General features: G+C 44.6%; 2 protein-coding genes across 2 annotated transcripts in view; both read left to right on the top strand.

Moving 5' to 3' along the window:
* The window catches only part of Syt14 (Synaptotagmin 14), a 101,734-nt gene that overhangs the window by 50,767 nt on the left and 24,042 nt on the right, over nucleotides 1–26,925 (top strand). The gene's annotated exons all lie outside the window — the stretch shown is intronic.
* On the top strand, nucleotides 16,134–25,755 carry LOC140225411 (peroxidase-like; the record flags this gene model as incomplete). Its single annotated transcript, XM_072304258.1, is given in 6 exon segments — nucleotides 16,134–16,295; nucleotides 18,288–18,576; nucleotides 22,173–22,393; nucleotides 22,950–23,123; nucleotides 24,621–24,817; nucleotides 25,551–25,755. Coding segments are annotated over 6 exon segments (1,237 nt in total), but the record flags the coding sequence as incomplete, so codon positions are not given.

The following is a 26,925-nucleotide window of genomic DNA, read 5'->3' as shown; positions in this document are numbered from 1 at the left end:
CCGATCACACACTGCCGCCCCCATTCGAACAAAGCATCGATGAGCCGTGCAGGTCGGTCATTTGGAACACCCTGTATCCGCGCTTTCCGCCTCGACGCGACGGGGACGACTGCTTCCAACCGTGAAAATTGAAAATTTACCATGTTGATACTGGCACTGGGCTCCTTAGCAACAAGGATCCGTGGAAGATTGGGATCACTTTTAGGAACACGCTGTATCCACGCACTCTCCTCTTTTCAGGCCGACTGATGCCAACCGTGCAAATCGAGACTTCACCGAGATCATAGTGATCTCCTGGGCAAAAAGGATCTCTGGAAAATCGAGATCATCTTTAGGAACACTCTGTATCTACACACTCTCCTGTATTCCGAATGACTGCTGCCAACCGCGCAAATTGAGAAGTCACTGTAACTAAAGCGTGCCTCTCTTGGCAGCAAACATCCAAGGATCTTCTAGATCAGTTTTACGGAACACGCTGTATCATCGCTTAGTTTCTCGATCAGTGCCGACTCATGCCAACCGTGTAAATCGGGAATTCCCCGATCACAAACTGCCGCCCCCATTCGAACAAAGCATCGATGAGCCTTGCAGGTCGGTCATTTGGAACACCCTGTATCCGCACTTTCCGCCTCCGACGCGACGGGACGACTGCTGCCAACCGCGCAAATAGAGAAGACACTGTAACTAAAGCGTGCCTCTCTTGCCAGCAAGCATCCAAGGATCTTCTAGATCAGTTTTACGGAACACGCTGTATCATCGCTTCCTTTCTCGTTAAGTGCCGGCTGATGCCAACCGTGCAAATCGGGAATTCCCGATCACAAACTGCCGCCCCCATTCGAACAAAGCATCGATGAGCCGTGCAGGTCGGTCATTTGGAACACCCTGTATCCGCGCTTTCCGCCTCCGACGCGACGGGGACGACTGCTGCCAACCGTGAAAATTGAAAATTCACCATGTTGATACTGGCACTGGGCTCCTTAGCAGCAAGGATCCGTGGAAGATTGGGATCACTTTTAGGAACACGCTGTATCTACGCACTCTCCTTTTTTCGGGACGACTGCTGCCAACCATGAAAATCGACACTTCACCGAGTTCATAGTGAGCTCCTGGGCAACAAGGATCCCTGGAAAATCGAGATCACCTTTAGGAACACTCTGTATAGGACTCTCCTTTATTCCGAATGACTGCTCCCAACCGCGCAAATTGAGAAGTACACTGTAACTAAAGCGTGCCTCTCTTGGCAGCAAGCATCCAAGGATCTTCTAGATCAGTTTTACGGAACAAGCTGTATCATCCCTTAGTTTCTCGATCTGTGCCGACTGATGCCAACCGTGCAAATCGGGAATTCCTCGATCACAAATTGCCGCCCCCATTCGAACAAAGCATCGATGAGCCGTGCAGGTCGGTCATTTGGAACACCCTGTATCCGCGCATTCCGCCTCCGACGCGACGGGGACGACTGCTGCCAACCGCGCAAATTGAGAAGACACTGTAACTAAAGCGTGCCTCTCTTGGCAGCAAGCTTCCAAGGATCTTCTAGATCAGTTTTACGGAACACGCTGTATCATCCCTTAGTTTCTCGATCAGTGCCGACTGATGCCAACCGTGCAAATCGGGAATTCCCCGATCACACACTGCCGCCCCCATTCGAACAAAGCATCGATGAGCCGTGCAGGTCGGTCATTTGGAACACCCTGTATCCGCGCTTTCCGCCTCGACGCGACGGGGACGACTGCTTCCAACCGTGAAAATTGAAAATTTACCATGTTGATACTGGCACTGGGCTCCTTAACAACAAGGATCCGTGGAAGATTGGGATCACTTTTAGGAACACGCTGTATCCACGCACTCTCCTCTTTTCAGGCCGACTGATGCCAACCGTGCAAATCGGGAATTCCCCGATCACACACTACCGCCCCCATTCGAACAAAGCATCGATGAGCCGTGCAGGTCGGTCATTTGGAACACCCTGTATCCGCGCTTTCCGCCTCCGACGCGACGGGGACGACTGCTGCCAACCGTGAAAATTGAAAATTCACCATGTTGATACTGGCACTGGGCTCCTTACCAACAAGAATCCATGGAAGATTGGGATCACTTTTAAAAACACGCTGTATCTACGCACTCTCCTTTTTTCGGGACGACTGCTGCCAACCATGAAAATCGAGACTTCACCGAGTTCATAGTAAGCTCCTGGGCAAGAAGGATCCCTGGAAAATCGAGATCACCTTTAGGAACACTATGTATCTACACACCCTCCTTTATTCCGATTGACTGCTGCCAACCGCGCAAATTGAGAAGTCACTGTAACTAAAGCGTGCCTCTCTTGGCAGCAAACATCCAAGGATCTTCAAGATCAGTTTTACGGAACACGCTGTATCATCGCTTAGTTACTCGATCAGTGCCAACTGATGCCAACCGTGCAAATCGGGAATGCCCCGATAACAAACTACCGCCCCCATTCGAACGAAGCATCGATGAGCCGTGCAGGTCGGTCATTTGGAACACCCTGTATCCGCACTTTCCGCCTCCGACGCGACGGGGACGACTGCTGCCAACCGCGCAAATTGAGAAGACACTGTAACTAAAGCGTGCCTCTCTTGGCAGCAAGCATCCAAGGATCTTCTAGATCAGTTTTACGGGACAAGCTGTATCATCGCTTAGTTTCTCGATCAGTGCCGACTGATGGCAACCGTGCAAATCGGGAATTCCCCGATCACACACTGCCGCCCCCATTCGAACAAAGCATCGATGAGCTGTGCAGGTCGGTCATTTGGAACACCCTGTATCCGCGCTTTCCGCCTCCGACGCGACGGGGACGACTGCTTCCAACCGTGAAAATTGAAAATTCACCATGTTATACTGGCACTGGGCTCCTTAGCAACAAGGATCCGTGGAAGATTGGGATCACTTTTAGGAACACGCTGTATCTACGCACTCTCCTTTTTTCGGGACGACTGCTGCCAACCATGAAAATCGAGACATCACCGAGTTCATAGTGAGCTCCTGGGCAACAAGGATCCCTGGAAAATCGAGATCACCTTTAGGAATACTCTGTATCTACACACTCTCCTTTATTCCGAATGACTGCTGCCAACCGCGCAAATTGAGAAGTCACTGTAACTAAAGCGTGCCTCTCTTGGCAGCAAGCATCCAAGGATCTTCTAGATCAGTTTTACGGAACACGCTGTATCATTCCTTAGTTTCTCGATCAGTGCCGACTGATGCCAACCGTGCAAATCGGGAATTCCCCGATCACACACTGCCGCCCCCATTCGAACAAAGCATCGATGAGCCGTGCAGGTCGGTCATTTGGAACACCCTGTATCCGCGCATTCCGCCTCCGACGCGACGGGGACGACTGCTGCCATTCGTGAAAATTGAATATTCACCAAGTTGATACTGTCACTGGGCTCCTTCGCAACAAGTATCCTTGGAAGATTGGGATCACTTTTAGGAACACGCTGTATCTACGCACTCTCCTCTTTTCGGGACGACTGCTGCCAACCATGAAAATCAAGACTTCAGCGAGTTCATAGTGAGCTCCTGGGCAACAAGGATCCCTGGAAAATCGAGATCACCTTTAGGAACACTCTGTATGTACACTCTCTCCATTATTCCGAATGACTGCTGCCAACCGCGCAAATTGAGAAGTCACTGTAACTAAAGCGTGCCTCTCTTGGCAGCAAACATCCAAGGATCTTCTAGATCAGTTTTACGGAACACGCTGTATCATCGCTTAGTTTCTCGATCAGTGCCGACTGATGCCAACCGTGCAAATCGGGAATTCCCCGATCACAAACTGCCGCCCCAATTCGAACAAAGCATCGATGAGCCGTGCAGGTCGGTCATTTGGAACAACCTGTATCCGCGCTTTCCGCCTCCGACGCGACGGGGACGACTGCTGCCAACCGTGAAAATTGAAAATTCACCATGTTGATACTGGCACTGGGCTCCTTAGCAACAAGAATCCATGGAAGATTGGGATCACTTTTAAAAACACGCTGTATCTACGCACTCTCCTTTTTTCGGGACAACTGCTGCCGACCATGAAAATCGAGAATTCACCGAGTTCATAGTGAGCTCCTGGGCAACGAGGATCCCTGGAAAATCGAGATCACCTTTATGAACACTCTGTATGTACACTCTCTCCATTATTCCGAATGACTGCTGCCAACCGCGCAAATAGAGAAGACACTGTAACTAAAGCGTGCCTCTCTTGCCAGCAAGCATCCAAGGATCTTCTAGATCAGTTTTACGGAACACGCTGTTTCATTGCTTCCTTTCTCGTTAAGTGCCGGCTGATGCCAACCGTGCAAATCGGGAATTCCCCGATCACCAACTGCCGTCCCCATTCGAACAAAGCATCGATGAGCCGTGCAGGTCGGTCATTTGGAACACCCTGTAACCGCGCTTTCCGCCTCCGACGCGACGGGGACGACTGCTGCCAACCGTGAAAATTGAAAATTCACCAAGTTCATACTGGCACTTGGCTCCTTAGCAGCAAGGATCCGTGGAAGATTGGGATCACTTTTAGGAACACGCTGTATCTACGCACTCTCCTTTTTTCGGGACGACTGCTGCCAACCATGAAAATCGACACTTCACCGAGTTCATAGTGAGCTCCTGGAAAACGAGGATCTCTGGAAAATCGAGATCACCTTTAGGAACACTCTGTATCTACACACTCTCCTGTATTCCGAATGACTGCTGCCAACCGCGCAAATTGAGAAGTCACTGTAACTAAAGCGTGCCTCTCTTGGCAGCAAGCATCCAAGGATCTTCTAGATCAGTTTTACGGAACACGCTGTATCATCCCTTAGTTTCTCGATCAGTGCCTACTGATGCCAACCGTGCAAATCGGGAATTCCCCGATCACACACTGCCGCCCCCCATTCGAACAAAGCATCGATGAGCCGTGCAGGTCGGTCATTTGGAACACCCTGTATCCGCGCATTCCGCCTCCGACGCGACGGGGACGACTGCTGCCATTCGTGAAAATTGAATATTCACCAAGTTGATACTGTCACTGGGCTCCTTCGCAACAAGTATCCGTGGAAGATTGGGATCACTTTTAGGAACACGCTGTATCTACGCACTCTCCTCTTTTCGGGACGACTGCTGCCAACCATGAAAATCGAGACTTCACCGAGTTCATAGTGAGCTCCTGGGCAACGAGGATCCCTGGAAAATCGAGATCACCTTTATGAACACTCTGTATGTACACTCTCTCCATTATTCCGAATGACTGCTGCCAACCGCGCAAATAGAGAAGTCACTGTAACTAAAGCGTGCCTCTCATGGCAGCAAGCATCCAAGGATCTTCTAGATCAGTTTTACGGAACATGCTGTATCATCGCTTAGTTTCTCGATCAGCGCCGACTGATGCCAACCGTGCAAATCGGGAATTCCTCGATCACAAACTGCCGCCCCCATTCAAACAAAGCATCGATGAGCCGTGCAGGTCGGTAATTTGGAACACCCTGTACCCGCACTTTCCGCCTCCGACGCGACGGGGACGACTGCTGCCAACCGCGCAAATTGAGAAGTCACTGTAACTAAAGCGTGCCTCTCCTGGCAGCAAACATCCAAGGATCTTCTAGATCAGTTTTACGGAACACGCTGTATCATCGCTTAGTTTCTCGATCAGTGCCGACTGATGCCAACCGTGCCTCCTGTATTCCGAATGACTGCTGCCAACCGCGCAAATTGAGAAGTCACTGTAACTAAAGCGTGCCTCTCTTGGCAGCAAGCATCCAAGGATCTTCTAGATCAGTTTTACGGAACACGCTGTATCATCGCTTCCTTTCTCGATCAGTGCCGACTGATGCCAACCGTGCAAATCGGGAATTCCCCGATCACACACTGCCGCCCCCATTCGAACAAAGCATCGATGAGCCGTGCAGGTCGGTCATTTGGAACACCCTGTATCCGCGCTTTCCGCCTCCGACGCGACGGGGACGACTGCTGCCAACCGTGAAAATTGAAAATTCACCAAGTTGATACTGGCACTGGGCTCCTTAGCAACAAGGATCCGTGGAAGATTGGGATCACTTTTAGGAACACGCTGTATCTACGCACTCTCCTTTTTTCGGGACGACTGCTGCCAACCATGAAAATCGAGACTTCACCGAGTTCATAGTGAGCTCCTGGGCAACAAGGATCCCTGGAAAATCGAGATCACCTTTAGGAACACTCTGTATCTACACACTCTCCTTTATTCCGAATGACTGCTGCCAACCGCGCAAATTGAGAAGTCACTGTAACTAAAGCGTGCCTCTCTTGGCAGCAAGCATCCAAGGATCTTCTAGATCAGTTTTACGGAACACGCTGTATCATCGCTTCCTTTCTCGATCAGTGCCGACTGATGCCAACCGTGCAAATCGGGAATTCCCCGATCACAAACTGCCGCCCCCATTCGAACAAAGCATCGATGAGCCGTGCAGGTCGGTCATTTGGAACACCCTGTATCCGCGCTTTCCGCCTCCGACGCGACGGGGACGACTGCTGCCAACCGTGAAAATTGAAAATTCACCAAGTTGATACTGGCACTGGGCTCCTTAGCAACAAGGATCCGTGGAAGATTGGGATCACTTTTAGGAACACGCTGTATCTACGCACTCTCCTTTTTTCGGGACGACTGCTGCCAACCATGAAAATCGAGACTTCACCGAGTTCATAGTGGGCTCCTGGGCAACAAGGATCCCTGGAAAATCGAGATCACCTTTAGGAACACTCTGTATCTACACACTCTCCTTTATTCCGAATGACTGCTGCCAACCGCGCAAATTGAGAAGTCACTGTAACTAAAGCGTGCCTCTCTTGGCAGCAAGCATCCAAGGATCTTCTAGATCAGTTTTACGGAACACGCTGTATCATCGCTTCCTTTCTCGATCAGTGCCGACTGATGCCAACCGTGCAAATCGGGAATTCCCCGATCACAAACTGCCGCCCCCATTCGAACAAAGCATCGATGAGCCGTGCAGGTCGGTCATTTGGAACACCCTGTATCCGCGCTTTCCGCCTCCGACGCGACGGGGACGACTGCTGCCAACCGTGAAAATTGAAAATTCACCAAGTTGATACTGGCACTGGGCTCCTTAGCAACAAGGATCCGTGGAAGATTGGGATCACTTTTAGGAACACGCTGTATCTACGCACTCTCCTTTTTTCGGGACGACTGCTGCCAACCATGAAAATCGAGACTTCACCGAGTTCATAGTGGGCTCCTGGGCAACAAGGATCCCTGGAAAATCGAGATCACCTTTAGGAACACTCTGTATCTACACACTCTCCTTTATTCCGAATGACTGCTGCCAACCGCGCAAATTGAGAAGTCACTGTAACTAAAGCGTGCCTCTCTTGGCAGCAAGCATCCAAGGATCTTCTAGATCAGTTTTACGGAACACGCTGTATCATCGCTTCCTTTCTCGATCAGTGCCGACTGATGCCAACCGTGCAAATCGGGAATTCCCCGATCACAAACTGCCGCCCCCATTCGAACAAAGCATCGATGAGCCGTGCAGGTCGGTCATTTGGAACACCCTGTATCCGCGCTTTCCGCCTCCGACGCGACGGGGACGACTGCTGCCAACCGTGAAAATTGAAAATTCACCAAGTTGATACTGGCACTGGGCTCCTTAGCAACAAGGATCCGTGGAAGATTGGGATCACTTTTAGGAACACGCTGTATCTACGCACTCTCCTTTTTTCGGGACGACTGCTGCCAACCATGAAAATCGAGACTTCACCGAGTTCATAGTGGGCTCCTGGGCAACAAGGATCCCTGGAAAATCGAGATCACCTTTAGGAACACTCTGTATCTACACACTCTCCTTTATTCCGAATGACTGCTGCCAACCGCGCAAATTGAGAAGTCACTGTAACTAAAGCGTGCCTCTCTTGGCAGCAAGCATCCAAGGATCTTCTAGATCAGTTTTACGGAACACGCTGTATCATCGCTTCCTTTCTCGATCAGTGCCGACTGATGCCAACCGTGCAAATCGGGAATTCCCCGATCACAAACTGCCGCCCCCATTCGAACAAAGCATCGATGAGCCGTGCAGGTCGGTCATTTGGAACACCCTGTATCCGCGCTTTCCGCCTCCGACGCGACGGGGACGACTGCTGCCAACCGTGAAAATTGAAAATTCACCAAGTTGATACTGGCACTGGGCTCCTTAGCAACAAGGATCCGTGGAAGATTGGGATCACTTTTAGGAACACGCTGTATCTACGCACTCTCCTTTTTTCGGGACGACTGCTGCCAACCATGAAAATCGAGACTTCACCGAGTTCATAGTGGGCTCCTGGGCAACAAGGATCCCTGGAAAATCGAGATCACCTTTAGGAACACTCTGTATCTACACACTCTCCTTTATTCCGAATGACTGCTGCCAACCGCGCAAATTGAGAAGTCACTGTAACTAAAGCGTGCCTCTCTTGGCAGCAAGCATCCAAGGATCTTCTAGATCAGTTTTACGGAACACGCTGTATCATCGCTTCCTTTCTCGATCAGTGCCGACTGATGCCAACCGTGCAAATCGGGAATTCCCCGATCACAAACTGCCGCCCCCATTCGAACAAAGCATCGATGAGCCGTGCAGGTCGGTCATTTGGAACACCCTGTATCCGCGCTTTCCGCCTCCGACGCGACGGGGACGACTGCTGCCAACCGCGCAAATTGAGAAGTCACTGTAACTAAAGCGTGCCTCTCTTGGCAGCAAGCATCCAAGGATCTTCTAGATCAGTTTTACGGAACACGCTGTATCATCGCTTCCTTTCTCGTTAAGTGCCGGCTGATGCCAACCGTGCAAATCGGGAATTCCCCGATCACCAACTGCCGCCCCCATTCGAACAAAGCATCGATGAGCCGTGCAGGTCGGTCATTTGGAACACCCTGTATCCGCACTTTCCGCCTCCGACGCGACGGGGACGACTGCTGCCAACCGCGCAAATTGAGAAGACACTGTAACTAAAGCGTGCCTCTCTTGGCAGCAAGCATCCAAGGATCTTCTAGATCAGTTTTACGGAACACGCTGTATCATCGCTTCCTTTCTCGTTAAGTGCCGACTGATGCCAACCGTGCAAATCGGGAATTCCCCGATCACAAACTGCCGCCCCCATTCGAACAAAGCATCGATGAGCCGTGCAGGTCGGTCATTTGGAACACCCTGTATCCGCGCTTTCCGCCTCCGACGCGACGGGGACGACTGCTGCCAACCGTGAAAATTGAAAATTCACCAAGTTGATACTGGCACTGGGCTCCTTAGCAACAAGGATCCGTGGAAGATTGGGATCACTTTTAGGAACACGCTGTATCTACGCACTCTCCTTTTTTCGGGACGACTGCTGCCAACCATGAAAATCGAGACTTCAGCGAGTTCATAGTGAGCTCCTGGGCAACAAGGATCCCTGGAAAATCGAGATCACCTTTAGGAACACTCTGTATCTACACACTCTCCTTTATTCCGAATGACTGCTGCCAACCGCGCAAATTGAGAAGTCACTGTAACTAAAGCGTGCCTCTCTTGGCAGCAAACATCCAAGGATCTTCTAGATCAGTTTTACGGAACACGCTGTATCATCGCTTAGTTTCTCGATCAGTGCCGACTGATGCCAACCGTGCAAATCGGGAATTCCCCGATCACACACTGCCGCCCCCATTCGAACAAAGCATCGATGAGCCGTGCAGGTCGGTCATTTGGAACACCCTGTATCCGCGCTTTCCGCCTCCGACGCGACGGGGACGACTGCTGCCAACACAAGTAATTGGTTTAAAAAGAAGTGAAAGAAAAGTCAGTTTAAAAGGAAAAAATATCAAGAGGGTTGATCGTAGAACCAAAATTGAAGGGCTGTCTTACACTTGAGGTGAAATTAGGAACAAATTTACCACGCAAAGCGTTTCCTCGTCAGAGAAACCGGAGTCACGCATTTGAAAATAATTAGAAATACCGCGCTTAATTTGAATTTGCCGCGCAAAAAAGGTTCCGCCATCTTTGTAGTGTCACCGGTGTGCCGACCCGAAGAGCATCATTTGATGCTTTTTCGGTTCATTCTTTTGGTCAAACGTTGGCCTCTGTTCCGTCAGTTTGAACGACTCGGGTCCATGATAGCTGCTGACCAATCAGAGAGCGGCACACTTTTTCTGTAGTAAAAGGATTGAGATGGCAATACTCTCCGGTATCAGGTACTCTAGCGAATTAAGCACCAAAAATATATTTTTCCTCATCGTAATTCCACGCAGAAAATGGCTAGCGCATCAAACATTTTCAAATTCAACTATATAATTAGTGGAAAATTGGCGTTTACAGCACACCTCGATTCAAACTGCCCGCTCACCGAAAAATCAAAGTTTCAACCCTGCATTTTCCGTGATAACCCACGCCAATTTTTCAAGGGAGACAAATGTATTTTTCCTGATTTGTTAGTTAAGGTGATTCGATGGACGCCATATTTTGTGTCAGAACGGCATGCGATATATCGCATCAACTGGTTCCATTTTTTCAGATACTCGTCATTTTTCTCGAATTTTGAGATCGCAATTCTGTTGTCGGGAGACTAAAGCACTCACCTACCAATTTTTACAAAGGAATTCAACGTAATAAAGGCGTGGTTTTTTTAGAGAGAAAATATCGCATTCGAGTGCAGTTTTGATAACAGTATCGACACTAAAAGGCATGAGAAAACTTTTGATCGAAAGATGTCAAGAGAGAAGTAACGTCTCATGAGTCTGAGGGATGGAAAAAGACCCCGATTTAGGCGCAGCGCACGCTTATATAGACTTCCTGACGTCACGGGTGGTGAGACACCAAGTCCACGCGTGATGGACGAATATAATCTATGCAGTCATCAGATGAAAGTCTAGTAATAAAAATTAATGTGGATGGATCGAATGATTGGAAGTAAAGAAGATTTGAGATCGAAAAAGAGACTTTTATGAAATGAAAAATGAATATTGGAAAACAATTGAAAAGTTTTGACAGTCCGCTAGTCCATCGTATCCAGACGTATTACGTAAGCGAGAGCGCCTTCATTTCTTGTGTATGCAACACGGACACCCCCTCAGCACGAATAATCGCATACAGACGTTGCCATTGAGTAAGCCAGATCGCTTTGAATTTTTGGTGCATTTAGCTTACCTCCAACTTCAAATTCGTTCTATCATAGCTAACTCCTACCGATCGCGAACAAAATTTTGGTTAAGAGCAGTGGCGTGGCGTGCTTTGCGATATATCGATAGATCCGTCATTCACACCTACAGAAAAGGATCGATTAACAGGGTGTTCGCAGCGGACACCTTAATAATCGATTCTTTACCATTGCTTCCAAGAGAGAAATATCGAAAATCGATCATTCGTAAGTCCGCAATCACATATCTCGTTTGCGGTGTATAAAAAAAAAAAAATCTCCGCCTCTATTTTAATTTTTTAAAGGAGAAAAAATTGACATCATCCTTTAAAATTTTTGCAGAATTTTCTCTGCACAGCGAGGAAAAATCACGGCAGTCTTAAAGAATTGCCGTTGGGTAGTTTTTCGTTCGAAAAATAAAGTATGACAGGAAGTCTACGATGTCGCAAACCAAGTTATGTAATTGCTGACTCACACCGTCGATGTAGCGGAATGCTTAAATTTCTAACTTGACTAATGGTCCATTTCCTTTTTATGAGTAAGTCAAAAAGTCATGATACACTTTTTATGGAAAGGTTCCTGGACGCGGACTTTAACCCCCGCTCTCCACTAACGCAACCCGTAATGCAAGCTCGCCCCCCCCCCCTCTCTCCTTCCCATACGTTACCTATTTTCTCGACGACTCCTACAAGTTATGCTGAGGAAAATCGGTCTCTCGTTACGAACATGCAGTCAATTGAGCGATGAAAGCTTCGATTCTAATTAAAACAACATGTTCCGCTTCAGCCGCACTTTGCTTCATGCATTTTTCATTCATGGATCATTGCTGACTTCAGGACTTGTTTACACTGAGCCCGGTCACCAATTGACCATGACACACTGATCTTGGCCGCACTGTGAAGATCTGGTCATGGGCACCGGTTAGCGGAAATAGCCGCGATTTCCCACGGCGCGCCACAACATGCATAATACCTCGCGAAAAATCTTGTGTGTATATTGAGCGCTATGTTGCCGGATTTTAGGCGAAAATCGGATATTAAGGTTGAGGATGTTAAGGATTTTCAGGGTTGGTCCTCCGGCGCACCCATTAAATCATTGTAAGTAGCATAAGTTAAAACAATTGGACTACATTTTGCAATGGACCACTAGACAAGGTACGAATTTAAGCATTCTGATACATGCCTCTTAACCAGAATTTCACGTAAAACACTATTCGCGCAACGAAAATTACTGAAACCAACTCCTAACGGAGATACGAGGGCTGTCCCAAAAGAAACCGGACTTTTGTCATAGAAGGCGAACCGAGCATCGTAATGAAGTTTTCTTGGGCTTGTTTGAAAGCTGATAAGCTACTGGAGATGATTGTTTTTACAGAATGCAAAAATTCGTCTTGATAAGGAAACTACACGCTTTGGAGTAAAGGAAAGTCAAAATCGAGTTGCGATTTGTGTCCTTATTTCATGAAGAATATAGATACAACTTAAGAACCCCAGGTTTTAAGTTAAAAACTTCGTTGCTCTCTTACTCAAATGCTTAAAAATAAGGAAATTAACATTTTAAGCAGCTTACCAAGTCATCACCTATCCCCTTCAAAATACTCGCCAGCTTTGTCGATGCATTTTTGCCACCGTTTCTTCGATTCGGAGAAACACTATTGGAAATCCTCAGGTTTGAATAATCGCAATTCCTTCAGGGTGTTCTCTTGAATTTCCGGAATGGTTTGAAAAAGTCGACCTTTCAAGGTAGATTTAAGTCGTGGAAATAAGAAAAAATCACACGGAGCCAGGTCAGGTGAATAAGGGGGATGAGGGAGGACACTCGTGGCATTCTTTGCACAAAATTCGCGAATTTGGAGGGATGCATGGGCATGGGCAGGTGCATCATCGTGATGCAGAAACCAGGAATTCTCTCTCCAAAGCTCGGGCCTTTTTCTGCGGACATGTTCGCGTAATCGTCTCAGAACACCATTGTAATATTCGCCATTGACAGTTTCTCCTTTCGGTAAAAATTCATGATGGACAACTCCTCGAACCTGAGGATTTCTAACAGTGTTTCTCCCAATTGAAGAAACGGTGGCAAAAATGCATCGACAAAGCTGGCGAGTATTTTGAAGGGGATAGGTGATGACTTGGTAAGCTGCTTAAAATGTTAATTTCCTTATTTTTAAGCATTTGAGTAAGAGAGCAACGAAGTTTTTAACTTAAAACCTGGGTTTTCTTAAAGTTGTATCTAAATTTTTCTTGAAATAAGGACACAAATTGCAACTCGATTTTGACTTTCCTTTACTCCAAAGCGTGTAGTTTCCTTATCTAGACGAATTTTTGCATTCTGTAAAAACAAGCATCTCCAGTAGCTTATCAGCTTTCAAACAAGCCCAAGAAAACTTCATTACGATGCTCGGTTCGCCTTCTATGACAAAAGTCCGGTTTCTTTTGGGACAGCCCTCGTATTCACGTTTTTATTTCACATTGGTTACGAGGAATTTGAACTGCCCGCTCACAAGAAACTCAAAGCTCTAAGAGAGTCGAATCGCGCACTACAACGGTTTCAGCAAGCTTCTCAATCGAGCAATATTCATTTCCCACCATTTGTTGTTTAAACTATAAGTAATTTGCTATAGCTGAGCCAAAGCGTAAAGATTGGGGTTGCCAGATTTTAATATCGCAGAGACTGTCATGATAACGTTTAGCGAGCGATGTAAATCACGTAGAGCATTGAGTTTTCATAAGCGGGTGCTTTCAATTCATGCATCAGGAATCAATGAATATCTTCGTAAGGAGTTGATTTCGATAAATTTGTTGTGTGCACCTCGTTCTACGTGAAATTTTAGTTACGAAACATGTATCAGAATGCTGAAATTCGTACCTTGTCTAGTGGTCCATTTAGGTACGGCAATTAAGACGCGGAATGCCGCCGTGGAATCGTACGCGGCGGACGCAAGGGAAATCTGTTACACGCGTTTCAATGGGAGCGGCAACTAAGGAGCGGAGCGACGCCGCTCCGATCTGTCGAGAACAGATCGGAGCGGAATCCCTCGGAGATTCCGCCTCGTCCGCCGAGGTTTTCGATGATTCTTCATGTCTATGTGCCGAAACGTGGATCGCGGTGGAGAAACCAATGGAAAATTGCGGGCCATCGTGACTTATTGGATTCATAAAAGAAAAAAAATTTTAGCACGATATTAACGCATGGCAATCCTACCTCGTACCAGGTAATTTGGCAAATAATACCACACAAATAGGTAAAAGAAACATGACACCTTTTTTCCAGGAAATAAATCTATGAAAACAAAACGGAATAACTATATTTTATGGCTTTTTGGCATCTAAACAATTTATTTATACGTTGCCATATATCTATAGAGAAACCTGATCGACCAATCTTTTTTTGAACATCATGGCTGAAAGTAAAAAAATGGGTGTCTTTGCTTGCAATGTTGCAACTCTCTGCTCAAGCTTTATTCGTTAATTTGAAGCTATTGATAGGGAGCTTATCTTGAACTTTTTGTAAACATTTTATTGCTGTATGTTGGAATTTTTGCCAACGTGCGTTAAAAATTGTTTTGCTCATTCAAAAATACTTTTAGAAATTTTACAAAGGGATAAGACTGGTATTCTCGTAAAAAATATTAGAGCTTTTGAAACGGGGTGAATGTTCATTGTAGCAAGGCACAACACACCTACACTCGTGAGTTATCATCGGATACTGATGACGAGACTGCCGACGGACGCGGCGGAATTTTGGAGGCGATTCCGCTGCTTAGTTGCCGGGCACGGCGGAGCGGAAACAAACTCGACGCCTCGCTCGCTCGGGTCGTCCGCCGCGTCAGATTCCGCGGCGGCATTCCGCGTCTTAATTGCCGTACCTTTTGGAACTATAAATTCAGGCCTGGTTTAAACACAACATATGTGCCATTAGTTTCCCTATGCACATAAGTGTTTTTTCAGATAAGCCAGAATTTATAGTTCCAAATTGCAAAGTGCAGTCCAATTAGGATTAATACATTATTGTAGTCATCTATATATTTAATAAATAAAGAAATAAAAAACTCGTAATATATCAAAACCTGAGTGTCAACACTTTTCAAGTTTTTCCAATATTCATTTTTCATTTCATAAAACTCCATTTTTCGATTTCAAATCCTCTTCACTTCCAATCATTCGATCCATCTACATTAATTTTTATTACTAGACTTTCATCTGATGACTACATAGATTATAGTCGTCCAATCACGCGTGGACTTGGTGTCTCACCACCCGTGACGTCAGCAAGTCTATATAAGCGTGCGCTGCGCCTAAATCGAGGTCTTTTTCCATCTCTCAGACTCTTGAGACGTTACTTCTCTCTTAACATCTTTGGATCAAAAGTTTTCTTCTGCCTATTGGTGTCAAGTGTTGGATTATACATGGTTTTCACGCATTTAACTTTCAGTTTCACTTTTTCGGCGTAAAGTATGATATTTTTACTCTACACATATGCCCGAATACGCATCATAAGTGACCTATGTGCCTCCTAAGTTGTCGTTTTTTCATTCAAATAGATGTAACTAAAATGTTCGATGTGCACTATACTACTTTCATGTCATTGCTTTATTTATTTTTGAAAAAAGAAAATACCATCATTAATTTGGGTGAACAGAGAAAATATACATCAATATTTGGGTCAACATCCCCCTGATTATATAACGAATGAATATATTAGTATTTTTGTCTCACCACCCGTGACGTCAGCAAGTCTATATAAGCGTGCGCTGCGCCTAAATCGGGGTCTTTTTCCATCCCTCAGACTCATGAGACGTTACTTCTCTCTTGACATCTTTCGATCAAAAGTTTTCGTGACGAATTAAAAAAAAAATTGCAGTTTTAGTCAAAAATTTCATGTCCGACCTCTCTGATTGACTCGATCCACTGTGCGGCATTATGAGCTAAATGTTGGACACTGTCTACTAGTTTCAACCGTATTTGTAATTGTAACGGTGATAACGATGTAAAATTTGCTTCCAGGCGGTCTCAAAATGGCGTGCAGCTCCCTAGTTGTGTGTCTCATCTTCTGGACGGCCCTTCAGTTTGAGACCCAACCCGTCATCCTTGCCGCCCTGGAAAACGCAAGCAACGGCGTCGTATACCCAGTGAAATCCATCCAAGAGTTTATCAGCTCATACTCGAGTAAGTGAAGCTCATGTTACTAGATTTCGTCCAAAATGATAAAAAATTGTCTAAAATGATCAAAAATTGTCTAAATGGAGATGTTGCGTGTGTGAGGGATTTGCGATTTGACGATTGATTCTTAAGTAAAAGTTCGCGAGAAACACGATGGTGCCACTGGTTTTCTCTGAAATCATCTCCCAAGCTCAAAAAAAGCTCTCAAGTTGAGGCCAAAATGGAGGGGATATCCCACGCTACCCTGAGAGTCCACCTCTACATCAAAACAAACTCTCCATGCACAGATAGGGAGCAAATACATTGACAGGGCTGCCACTTTATTTGGGGACTCCAAAACTGAAAACACGGCAACCCTGCTAATGTATTTGCTTCCTATCTTTGCATGGAGAGTTTGTTTTGATGTAGACGGTGGACTCTCGGGGTAGAGTGGGATATCCCCTCCATTTTGGCCTCACTTTGAGAGCTTGTTTTGAGCTTGAGAGTTGATTTCAGAGAAAACCAGTGGCACCATCGTGTTTTTCGCGAACTTTTAAGAATCATCAGTCAAATCGCAAATTCCTAACACGTGCAACGTCTCCATTGTATAAATCTGCCGGTTGATAAAAGCCCATCTAGTCACTTGTGTTTGGCGGGTTGGCGTCTATGTTGAATATTGCGTAGCACCCCAGTGCGGAAGTTTTGGAAAGACTCTTCTGACGAAATGTTCACCTATGCCGTAGCACATATCGACGGTGAAACTACCAAACCACGTATCTCGGTTTGCGACGTCGCAGACTTCCTGTCATACTTTATTTTTTAAATGAATAACTACTGAACGTCCAGTCTTGAAAATTTCTGTGATTTTTCCTCTTCGTGCGGAGAAAATTCTGTGAAAATTTCAAGGAATGATATTGATTTGGTCTACTTTAAAAAAATAAAATGTGAGCGTAGATTTTTAAACACCGCAACCGAGATACGTGGTTTGGTAGTTTCACCGTCGATATATCGTATTGATGCGGTAATCTAAAAAAAAAAACAAAAAAAAAAACGAAAATTTCTTAGGCATCGTCTCCACGGGCCGTTTCGCGGGATTTGTCCCTGGGAAAAATCCCACTTACGAAGTTGGGAAAAATATCGAGTTAATCAATATTTTTCCTTCCTCTTCAAAAGCTCTTCATATAATTAAATTTTAAATTTGAAAAATTCCGTATTTTATGACATGCTGCAAATTTCAACATGAATGTTCGTACAGGAGCAAAAAACCGTTTAAAGTACTTTGTAATGATGTAACTTTTTGTTGTAGCAAACAACTTTGTTTGTTAAAATGGGTAAGTGAATTCTTTAGTCTCCTGACGACAAGATTGCGATCTCAAAATTCGAGAAAAATAACGAGTAGCTGAAAAAATAGAGCCAATCGATGTGATATATCGCACGTCGTTCTGACACAAAATATGGCATCCATCAAATAACCTTAAGAGTCTGGATTCTAGATCCAAGCGATTTTTTTTCCCGGTGCACTGCGACTACTAAAGAAGGGCCGCATAGCGGCTATGAGGTACAACCTCTGGTTTTCTAGAAGAGTCTTATTTTTGCCCTAACTAAAGTTTGCACACGGAGAAAAAAATCTCGTGCGTGGGACCCGAAGTTTAGGTCATATGGATCTCTGAAGTTTTCAGATTGAGCATCTGAACACTTTAGATCTAGCTGCCGAGGTTCGGATCACACATCTGAAACTTCAGTTCTTACATCTGAAGTACTTCAGCTGTGAGAATCGAAGTTTTTCGGATGTGAAAACCGAAGTACTTCAGATGTAAGAACTGAAGTTTCAGATGTGTGATCCGAACCTCGACAGCTAGATCTAAAGTGTTCAGATGCTCGATCCGAAAACTTCAGAGATACATATGACTTAAACTTCGGGTCCCACCCACGAAGTTTTTCTCTCCGTGCCGTGCAAGAGGTCCATTCACTGCGTTGTTGAAATCAGGAACTTTCTCTCACTGTTTCATTTACTTTCAGAAGACTGGCACGGGTTGGAGCAGAGCAGAAGTCGGCGCTCCATGCGGCACATTCCAGTAATAGATTCGCACGAGCTGTCGGCGACGATCTCCTACGCGCAGGGGCTCGTGTCTAAGTCGGAGCGACACGAGACGAGCATCTCCAACGCCGGCGTCCACGTCCAACAGGGCACCCCCGCCCAGGGACAGTTCGTCGACTCCTTCCCCGAGACAGGCGCCCTCGGCCTCGCCAAAGACGCTCTCATCGTCGCCAAGGCTTCCCAGTACTTCTCCAATAAACACTGCCTCAGGTATGAAATACTAGCCAAATGCCCGTGACTGGAGTCACGGGTCTAGAGGCCGCTAAAATATCTATAACCCCGAAAAAATGGTGGTAGGGGAGCAAGACATGCAAAAAAAAAAAAAAAAAAATGATAAAATCGATAGAAAAATGAGTTGAGGGGAGAGGATGATGGAGCCAGAAAAATGAGCTGGGGGGGGGGGGGGTAGAATAAATGCTGGCAAAAAAATTAGAACTAACTTAGCAATGATTTATTTTAAAAAAAGGGGAAAAAATGAAAAAAAAAAAGAAATCGAAATAAAACATCAGCTAATAGCAAACAAAGGTTACCAAGGAAACCAAGGAATGGAACTTTCATAAAAACAGATTAGTGGAAAACAGCGTAAGTAGGGCACTTATGTTAATTACCGTTTATAAGTAAACGGTAAGTGCGATTTAAACAAAAATCTATACAGTTCTTTATAAGACCAAAATGGACAAAATTACAAAATTTGTGTAGGCTAACGTAAATCTAACGATAGTTATCGTGAACGAAAGAACTGACGACATAGGTCGGGTAACTATTATAGGTGGGATAGGTGGGATAACTATTATAGGTGGGATGAGATGGGATAATAGATGCTCTGCAGCCCGTGACAAGATATACAATAAAAAAAAATTTAAAATGCGGGTAACAAGGCTAAAATTTCACATACACAAAACCAAAACGTTTCCAAGCCATCCTCAGTTGAATAAATCAAAATAAAAATGGTTAAAAATCTAAAATAGTACCTGGTAAGTACCTTTCAATTGGAAATCACAAATTGAAAGGTACCTTTCCAATTGAAAGGTACTTATCAGGTGTACTATTTTAGATTTTTAACCATTTTTATTTTGATTTATCCAACTGAGGATGCCTGAATTTTCAGCCGAAACGTTTTGGTTTTGTGTATGTGAAATTTTAGCCTTGTTACCCGCTTTTTAAATTGTGTTTTTACTGCCTCAGGTAGGCTCCTGACATACTCATTTGCACACTGAAAAAAAAAGTGAAGCTGATTTAACATTCTGGATGTGAAAAAAGTGTGCGAGAACTTACAAAATGCTAAATTAATGCTACAGCATTTACTTTAGCAATGTCAAGATGTAAAATTGACTGCCATAGCGGGTAATTTAACATTTTGCGAGTTCTTGCACATACTTTTTTTACATCCAGAATGTTAAATCAACTTCACTTTTTTTTCTGTGCATTCACTGATAAGGGACGGTATATTTTCCTTCGCGTTTAAACTTAGTTTATGTCAAAAAGTCTTTTGAAAAGCCCCCATAAAAAGGCCATAAAGCACAACTCTCTATTCTGCCGTGCTAAGGAGTGTCGCCGAATGAGCATCGAAAGTTGCCAAAACGCTCCGGATAAAAAGTGTATTGGTAATGGAAATTTGCGTATGTTTCCTTGAATTTTTCATACGTTTTAGATAAAATTGCGAACAAAATTGTCTAAAAAATTCGAAGAAAAATATTCACGATTTTTCCAGTAAATTCGTTCTATATTGAAGGAAATATGACAACGCTTGAAGGTTCATACGCCGCTCTTCCTTAGCACGGCAGTATTGGTGACGATATCAATTGAAGAGCTACAATTTTCTTCAACGTGTGTTATACGGTTGTTTTCAATTCGCCTTCAGCTGCCATCGCAGCAATTGTTGTTGAGAGTATGTTATGCGTGCTGATCTCTGCTCATTACATATTTGACTCTTTGAAGGCGTTTAATGTGCGAAAGTAGAGCACCCTTTCGGAGAACAACAGAAGTGAGATTGAATGAATCGCTCAATCCATGCTTCGATCGTTCTCCGACGGACTGCGCTACTTGCGCACATAAAACGCCTTCAGAGAGTCGAGTATGTAATTAACTCAAATCAGCACGCACAACATATTCGTAACAACAATTGCTGCAGACGCAGCGGAAGGCGAACTGTTCAGTTGAAAAAAGGAGTTCATATGATAGGTGGTCTGCATGTTTCAATCGGGTATGTATTCGATAGACACGAATCGAACGAAAAATTAAAGGGAATTATCAAAGGGAATCAATATTAGTAGAAAGCATGCAATAGTCATGAAAATTTCAAAGTGCGATATCTCGAAATCAGGATCAGCTAAGATTTTAAGTCCACGCGTGCCATAGACTCACCCCCTGCAAACCGTTTTTGGGTACATTTTTGTTGACTATTTTTTCTTCAAGACCATTGTGCGACGAAAAAAAATGCTGTTCGGACGAATCTTAATATTTTTAGCTGATCTACAAGAATCAAGTTTTCAAAACTCGATTTGATGACCAGTGCAACAGGCGTATCGGGCACTACTATTTTTGACTCAGGCATGAAATCACTTATGGATACAAATTTTTACACAGCAGCCCGTGACAATAATGACACGAAAAAACAGGGAGGAAAAATGGGAAACAATGCTAAAAATACACAACAAGACACCAAGACATTTTGGCTCAGAGTTGAGCCATTTTCAGTCGGAGAAATAAGTAGAAGATAAAAAAAAAAGTCGAAAACCTAAAACCTACATGATGGTGGCCGAAATTCAAGGACAACAAGAATACAACGTGTTAATAAAGCTCTCGTTCTAAGAATTAAAAAAGCCAGGCATTATCACTTATCAAGGTACATTTCAGAGACTCAAACGCACGGATAGAAAAGTGAACCAAAGACGGAAAGAGGAAAGGACGCATATAAAGGGCCTCTACTGGCCCCAAAATTCGAATGGTTCAAATAGTTTTGTACTCAAGAAATGTCATACATTTTCATAAATTTTTCCATGAATCCTCGAGATTTATCAAAAAGTAAAAGCAGTATAGGGTTCTTCAAATTTTCCACGGTTACCTGAATAAACCTTCAACAAAAAAAATTACTTTTCTTCATGATTCTTTTAAACAATTTTTTAATCACATTTTAAGTCCTAAGAAACTGCAGTAGACAAGATATTTATGAGACTTATTAATTGAATTTTTCTGCCCGTTCATTTTTCTTAAACAATTTGTACCGAAAATATATTTCTTTTCACTTAAATTTTGGTCATTCCCCGAGAGCGGGTTTGATAAAATTTGCGAGTTTCTCAAAATTCATTTTAACCTTAGTTGCTCTCCGGATACCTCTCAAACACTCAGCCAGGATTTTGTTTCGGGGGATTCATGGACGCAGATTGAGGGGGGGGGGGTCGTCGGAGCGTCTTTTTCTTCCCACTTTTCATCCCGGTTTTTTGTTTCCTCGGCGCATAGTGGCTCGAGTCAATCAGAGGGGTTGGACTTGAAATTGTTGACTAAAACTGTAAATTATGATGATTATTTCGTCACAATTTAAATTTTAAGAAGTGCTTGTAGAAGAAAATCTTACAAGGAAACCAATGGGCCTTGTTTTAGAACCTCAAAATTTTGTATAAACGAAGTTATGAGCTCTTGAAGTTTCCAGATTTTGTCCGACCTTTCCTATTGACTTGGGGAGTCATATTGGGGAATCGTATTTGGGAGTTACGCCCCGCCAAGTCTCTCTCCCCTCCTCTTGGCACTTACTAATAAAAATTTTAAAGGTTTGTACTCAGGTTACGATCGTAATTTTTTTTCACCAGACTCAAGATCGGCCCCGAAGAATGCGCCCGTCAAATCGCCGAGCTGTCTTTGAGCACGACGCCCTTGGGTCGGAGGTGTTCGGCGCAGTACACCAACCTGTTCTGCTCGGATCAGTACAAGTACCGCAGCTTCGACGGCTCCTGCAACCACCGGATGCATCCCGGATGGGGTCGCGCCAACACCGCTTACAGACGCCTCATCGCAGCGGATTATGATGACGGTACGCAATTCGAACCGAGTTCAATAAAAACGCCTTACAATGGAGATGTTGCATGTGTGAGGAATTTGCGATTTGACTGTGATTCTTATGTCAAAGTTTGCGAGAAACACGATGGTCCCACTGGTTTTCTCTGAAATCAACTCCCAAGCTCCAAAAAAGCTCTCAAGTTGAGGCCAAAATGGCCAGGGATATCCCAACCTACCCTGAGAGTCCACCTCTACATCAAGACAAACCCTCCATGCAAAGATAGAGAGCAAATGCATTAGCAGTGATGCCGTGTTTTCAGTTTTGGAGTCCTCAAATAAAGTGGCAGCCCTGTCAATGTATTTGCTTGTTAAATTAGCATTTTAATTTTTTCCGTGAAAATATGTCTTTAAAATTCCCCGTCGATAATTCGAATAATGATTGGAATTCGACGAAAAAAAGTACATTTTACAAATGGAAAATTTCAAAACCCTACATTTTTTAGGTATTTATCGACCTCTTTTCCTCTCGTTATTCTCGATAGTTTTACTTTGTCAATTTCCTTTTAATATTATCCCTCTGTGTTTTTTAGGCATTTTTACTCCTCGTGGGTTGACAAGGGGCCAAGAATTTCCAAGCGCTCGACTTTTGAGTACATCGCTTTTCTATGATGAAGACCGCCCGGACTATACGCGAACTCTTGCTGTTGTCCATTGGGGTCAGTTCATTGCCCACGATTTGGCCTTTACTGGAGTCTCCAAAATGTGTAAGTATATAGTCTCATAAAATGGATCCACTGCGCTGGTCACAGAATCGTGTTTTCATGCTCGATGAAAAAGTTCCTATGTAATTCTTATGTAAAAGTTCGCTAGGGTGCCACTAGTTTTCTCTGAAATCAGCTCTCCAGCTCAAAAAAAGCTCTCAAGTTGAGGACAAAATGGAAAGGATATCATACGCTACCCTGAGAGTCCACGTCTACATCAAGACAAACTCTCCATGCACAGATAGGGAGCAAATACATTGACAGGGCTGCCACTTTATTTGGGGACTCAAAAACTGAAAACACGGCATCACTGCTAATGTATTTGCTCCCTATCTTTGCATGGAGAGTTTGTCTTGATGTAGACGTGGACTCTTAGGATAGCGTGGGATATCCCCTCCATTTTGGTCTCAACTTAAGAGCTTGTTTTGAGCTCGCTGCGTGCTGCCAGCACGAAACGGGCATTGGCGCCTACAAACCTAACAGGGATACTTCACGCATTGCGTTATGCGTGAAGTATCCCTGTTAGGTTTGTAGGCGTCAATGCGCGTGTCGCGCTGGACGACCTCGCCCGCCGCGCCGCGGCGCTTCAAGCAACTATTTCGCAGCAGAAGTGTTGCACAGTATCATACAAAATTGAGGGCGCTCCAACACATTAAATATGACAGTCATACTTTAAGAGCACCGAGCTTTCCTCGCAAAATAAATCAAGATACTACGGCACAAAAAGAGGGAGGTTGTCCAAAAACTCACCAAGACCTACCTTGGGCCTCAACTTGAGAGCTTTTTTTGAGCTTGGGAGTTGATTTCAGAGAAAACCAGGGGCACCCTCGCGAACTTTTACATAAGAATCAATAATCAAATCGCAAATTCCTCACACATGCAACATCTCCATTTGGCAACACCGGATTCCTTCCATTTGAGCCTATGTTAAATAATCGATTCCTATCGGAGCACCTGGCTACTCCAAGAATCGATACACTGCTTGCATAGCGCTGAGCGTTGAATTCTAGTCTGACAGACTCAGGTATTTCAGGCCTGCCGAATCGGGGGGGGGGGGGGGGAGAAGGGACCGAGAAGAAGGAAAAGAGAAATAGGAAAAAGAAGGAAAATTGGAATAAGAGGGAAAATTGGAATAAGAAGGAAAAGTGAAATAAGAATGAAAGAAAAAGAAAAAGAAGGAAAAGAGGAATAAGAATGAAAGAAGAAAGGAGGTGGTGGATGAAAAAAGAAAAAGAGAGGGAAAAGTTGGGGGAAAACGGAGAAAAAGGAAACTGACCTACTGGGTACTCTCTTTCCTTTCTCCCCTTCTTCCTCCTTTCATATTTTTTTCATTTATTTTTCTTCTTTGTCCTCTTCCTTTTTCTATTATACTTTTTCTCCTTCGCTTTTCCTTGAACGAATAATGGGTTAAATGGAGAAAAACAATGTTGCCGATTTGCTGAATCCGCCAATGATCGATTGATTTTTTTTCTCAAATGAATGTTGTTGTTTTTGCGACAGTGAACCTGGACAAAACCGTGAGCTGCTGTCAAGAAAGCGGGGCAACCCTGTCTCCACGTCACATTCACTCCTCATGCATCCCGATCTCAGTGCCCAAAGATGATCCTTTCTACTCAAAACACGGCCAAACGTGCATGAACTACGTCCGCTCTCTGAACTCGATGCGGGCTGACTGCCACTTCGGACCTGCAGAACAGGTGCGGCTTGGAAGGAAAATAATTATAAGGGGCAGTGGCGTGGCGTGCCTTTCCATCTATCGATATTTCCCCATTTGAGGCTGTGGTAAATAATCGATTATTAAGGTGTTCGCTGCGAACACCCTGTTTATTGATACTTTTCCATATGTTTAAATTGCAGATCAATCGATATATCGCAAAGCACGCCACGCTACTGATAAGGGGCTTGGAGGACGAGGCGACGAGGCGCATAAGTGAATTTTCGCTACTTCGAGAAATACATGTTTGAAGTTTAGAAATTTCATGGAGCCTTATCAATTTAAAAAACTTTGTTGAAAAGTACCAGACTAGAGTCAGACACTAGAAATAGTATTGAAATATATTGAAAAGTCACTGGTCAGAGAGGGAATTACGTTAAAAAGTCTAGCAAAGTAGTTAAAAGTCGAGCAAAGTCGTAAAAAATTGCGAGTCGCGTCCCAGATGATGACCGATGATCTGTACTTATCGGAGATTCTGAGTGTACTAAAAAAAAAAAAAAATTCCGGCCGTGGAAGCCATGTATACGGGACCGTCCGCGCTCCAGGCTCAGAGGCCGAAAGTTCCGGGCGCGGCATCCGGAGCAATTGAAGCTACGGCTCCAGTACCCGGAAGTTCTCTGAGCCCGGAACGGACGGTTGTCTAAATAGCCCGTAACTTTTTTTTCTGAGTGAGAGTTGAATGATCTGAGGGACATTTTTTTTTCGGGAAGTTGTAGATGAACCAGGCGACGCACCTATTGGACGGATCCATGCTGTACGGAACTAGTCAGGAAAAGGCGAAGGCGCTGCGACAGATGAGCGGTGGCAAAATGAAAACGCAGATCGACATGGATGGACACGAATATCTCCCCGTTTTCACCCCCGACAAGAAAATGGAGCGCTGTCAGATCTCCCGCAACTCCTCCACCTGCTACGAATCAGGTATTTTATCCTGCGGGCTGATTGTTGAAATGTATAGACAAAGTGATAGACAAAAAGAACTTAATGAGTATGGAGCGATCACTTGGTTAATTTGGATTAGAATACCTATATTGGGAGAGTACGGCCACTGTTGTTACCACCTCTGATTGGCTCAGCCATCTTAGGCTGAATGGAGCCCATAGGACCCGAAAATGGCGGACGCCATAAATTTATGTAATGCAAAATGACTCAAAATGTAGTTTTCTTTGCTTATCGTAACGAGAAATTTTCTCGAATGCACTATTGCGACTTTTTTACATATTTTTAAGGCTAATCTTGTGCAATTTTTGAGAAAAATTATCTTAGATGTAGTAAGGTTGGCAGCAAGTGCGGTTGGTGATAACCGTCAAAAGTTGGCAATGACCCCCCTCTCATCCACAAAAACCAAAACAAAGCCCCACCATTTTTGGGTTCTAAGCCTCTCTATGCGGGGTCCAGTGGCCATACTCTCTCAATATAGGTACTCTAATTTGGATGATCCTCATAGACTAAGGGAGGAAATCATGGACTAACTGAAGGGTCTCTCGTGAGTTGCCGTTAGTTAGTCTATTACCTACCTCCTTTGTCTATTGCAACCACCTGCTTCCATCAATAGAAGCCCTCCATATCCTTTTCGTCTTTATTGTCTATAGCTATGTCTATCCCGCTGCTCTGCTTTGAGAGAGCATTGTGTGCCGGAGAAAAATAGGCTTTTACCGTACGTCGTTTTATTAGGAAAGGTCAATTCCGTTTGGGACGTTGTAGATTTCCCGTCATATTTTATTTTCTCATCAGAAAACTAGTCACACAGGGTGGGCGAAAAAAAGATTCCCTCGGAATCATCTATCTTTCTATACTATAAGCTCCCAGACCTCCTAATTTTGCGAAACTGGTAACGCTTAGTTCCAGCGTTCTACCGGGCCGATTTTCATGATTTTTGCGGCCATCGACGAGCAATTGTCTCTAGATAAGCCAACTCTTTTCAGATTTTCAAAATATGGCTCAGGTTTTTTTATATTACGTGGTAAAGTTGCGAATTCTCCCATTTAAACAATGTAAATTTATACTTTTTGTCATAGTTCGTTTGAGCGTTCTACCGGGCCGATTTCCATGATTTTTGCGTAAATCGACAGGTAATAGGCCCTAGATGAG

Source organism: Bemisia tabaci, chromosome 9 (assembly GCF_918797505.1).
Source record: "Bemisia tabaci chromosome 9, PGI_BMITA_v3".
Taxonomy (NCBI): domain Eukaryota; kingdom Metazoa; phylum Arthropoda; class Insecta; order Hemiptera; family Aleyrodidae; genus Bemisia; species Bemisia tabaci.
Note: the sequence above shows the minus strand (reverse complement) of the source record. Positions and strands in the feature narration are given on the sequence as shown.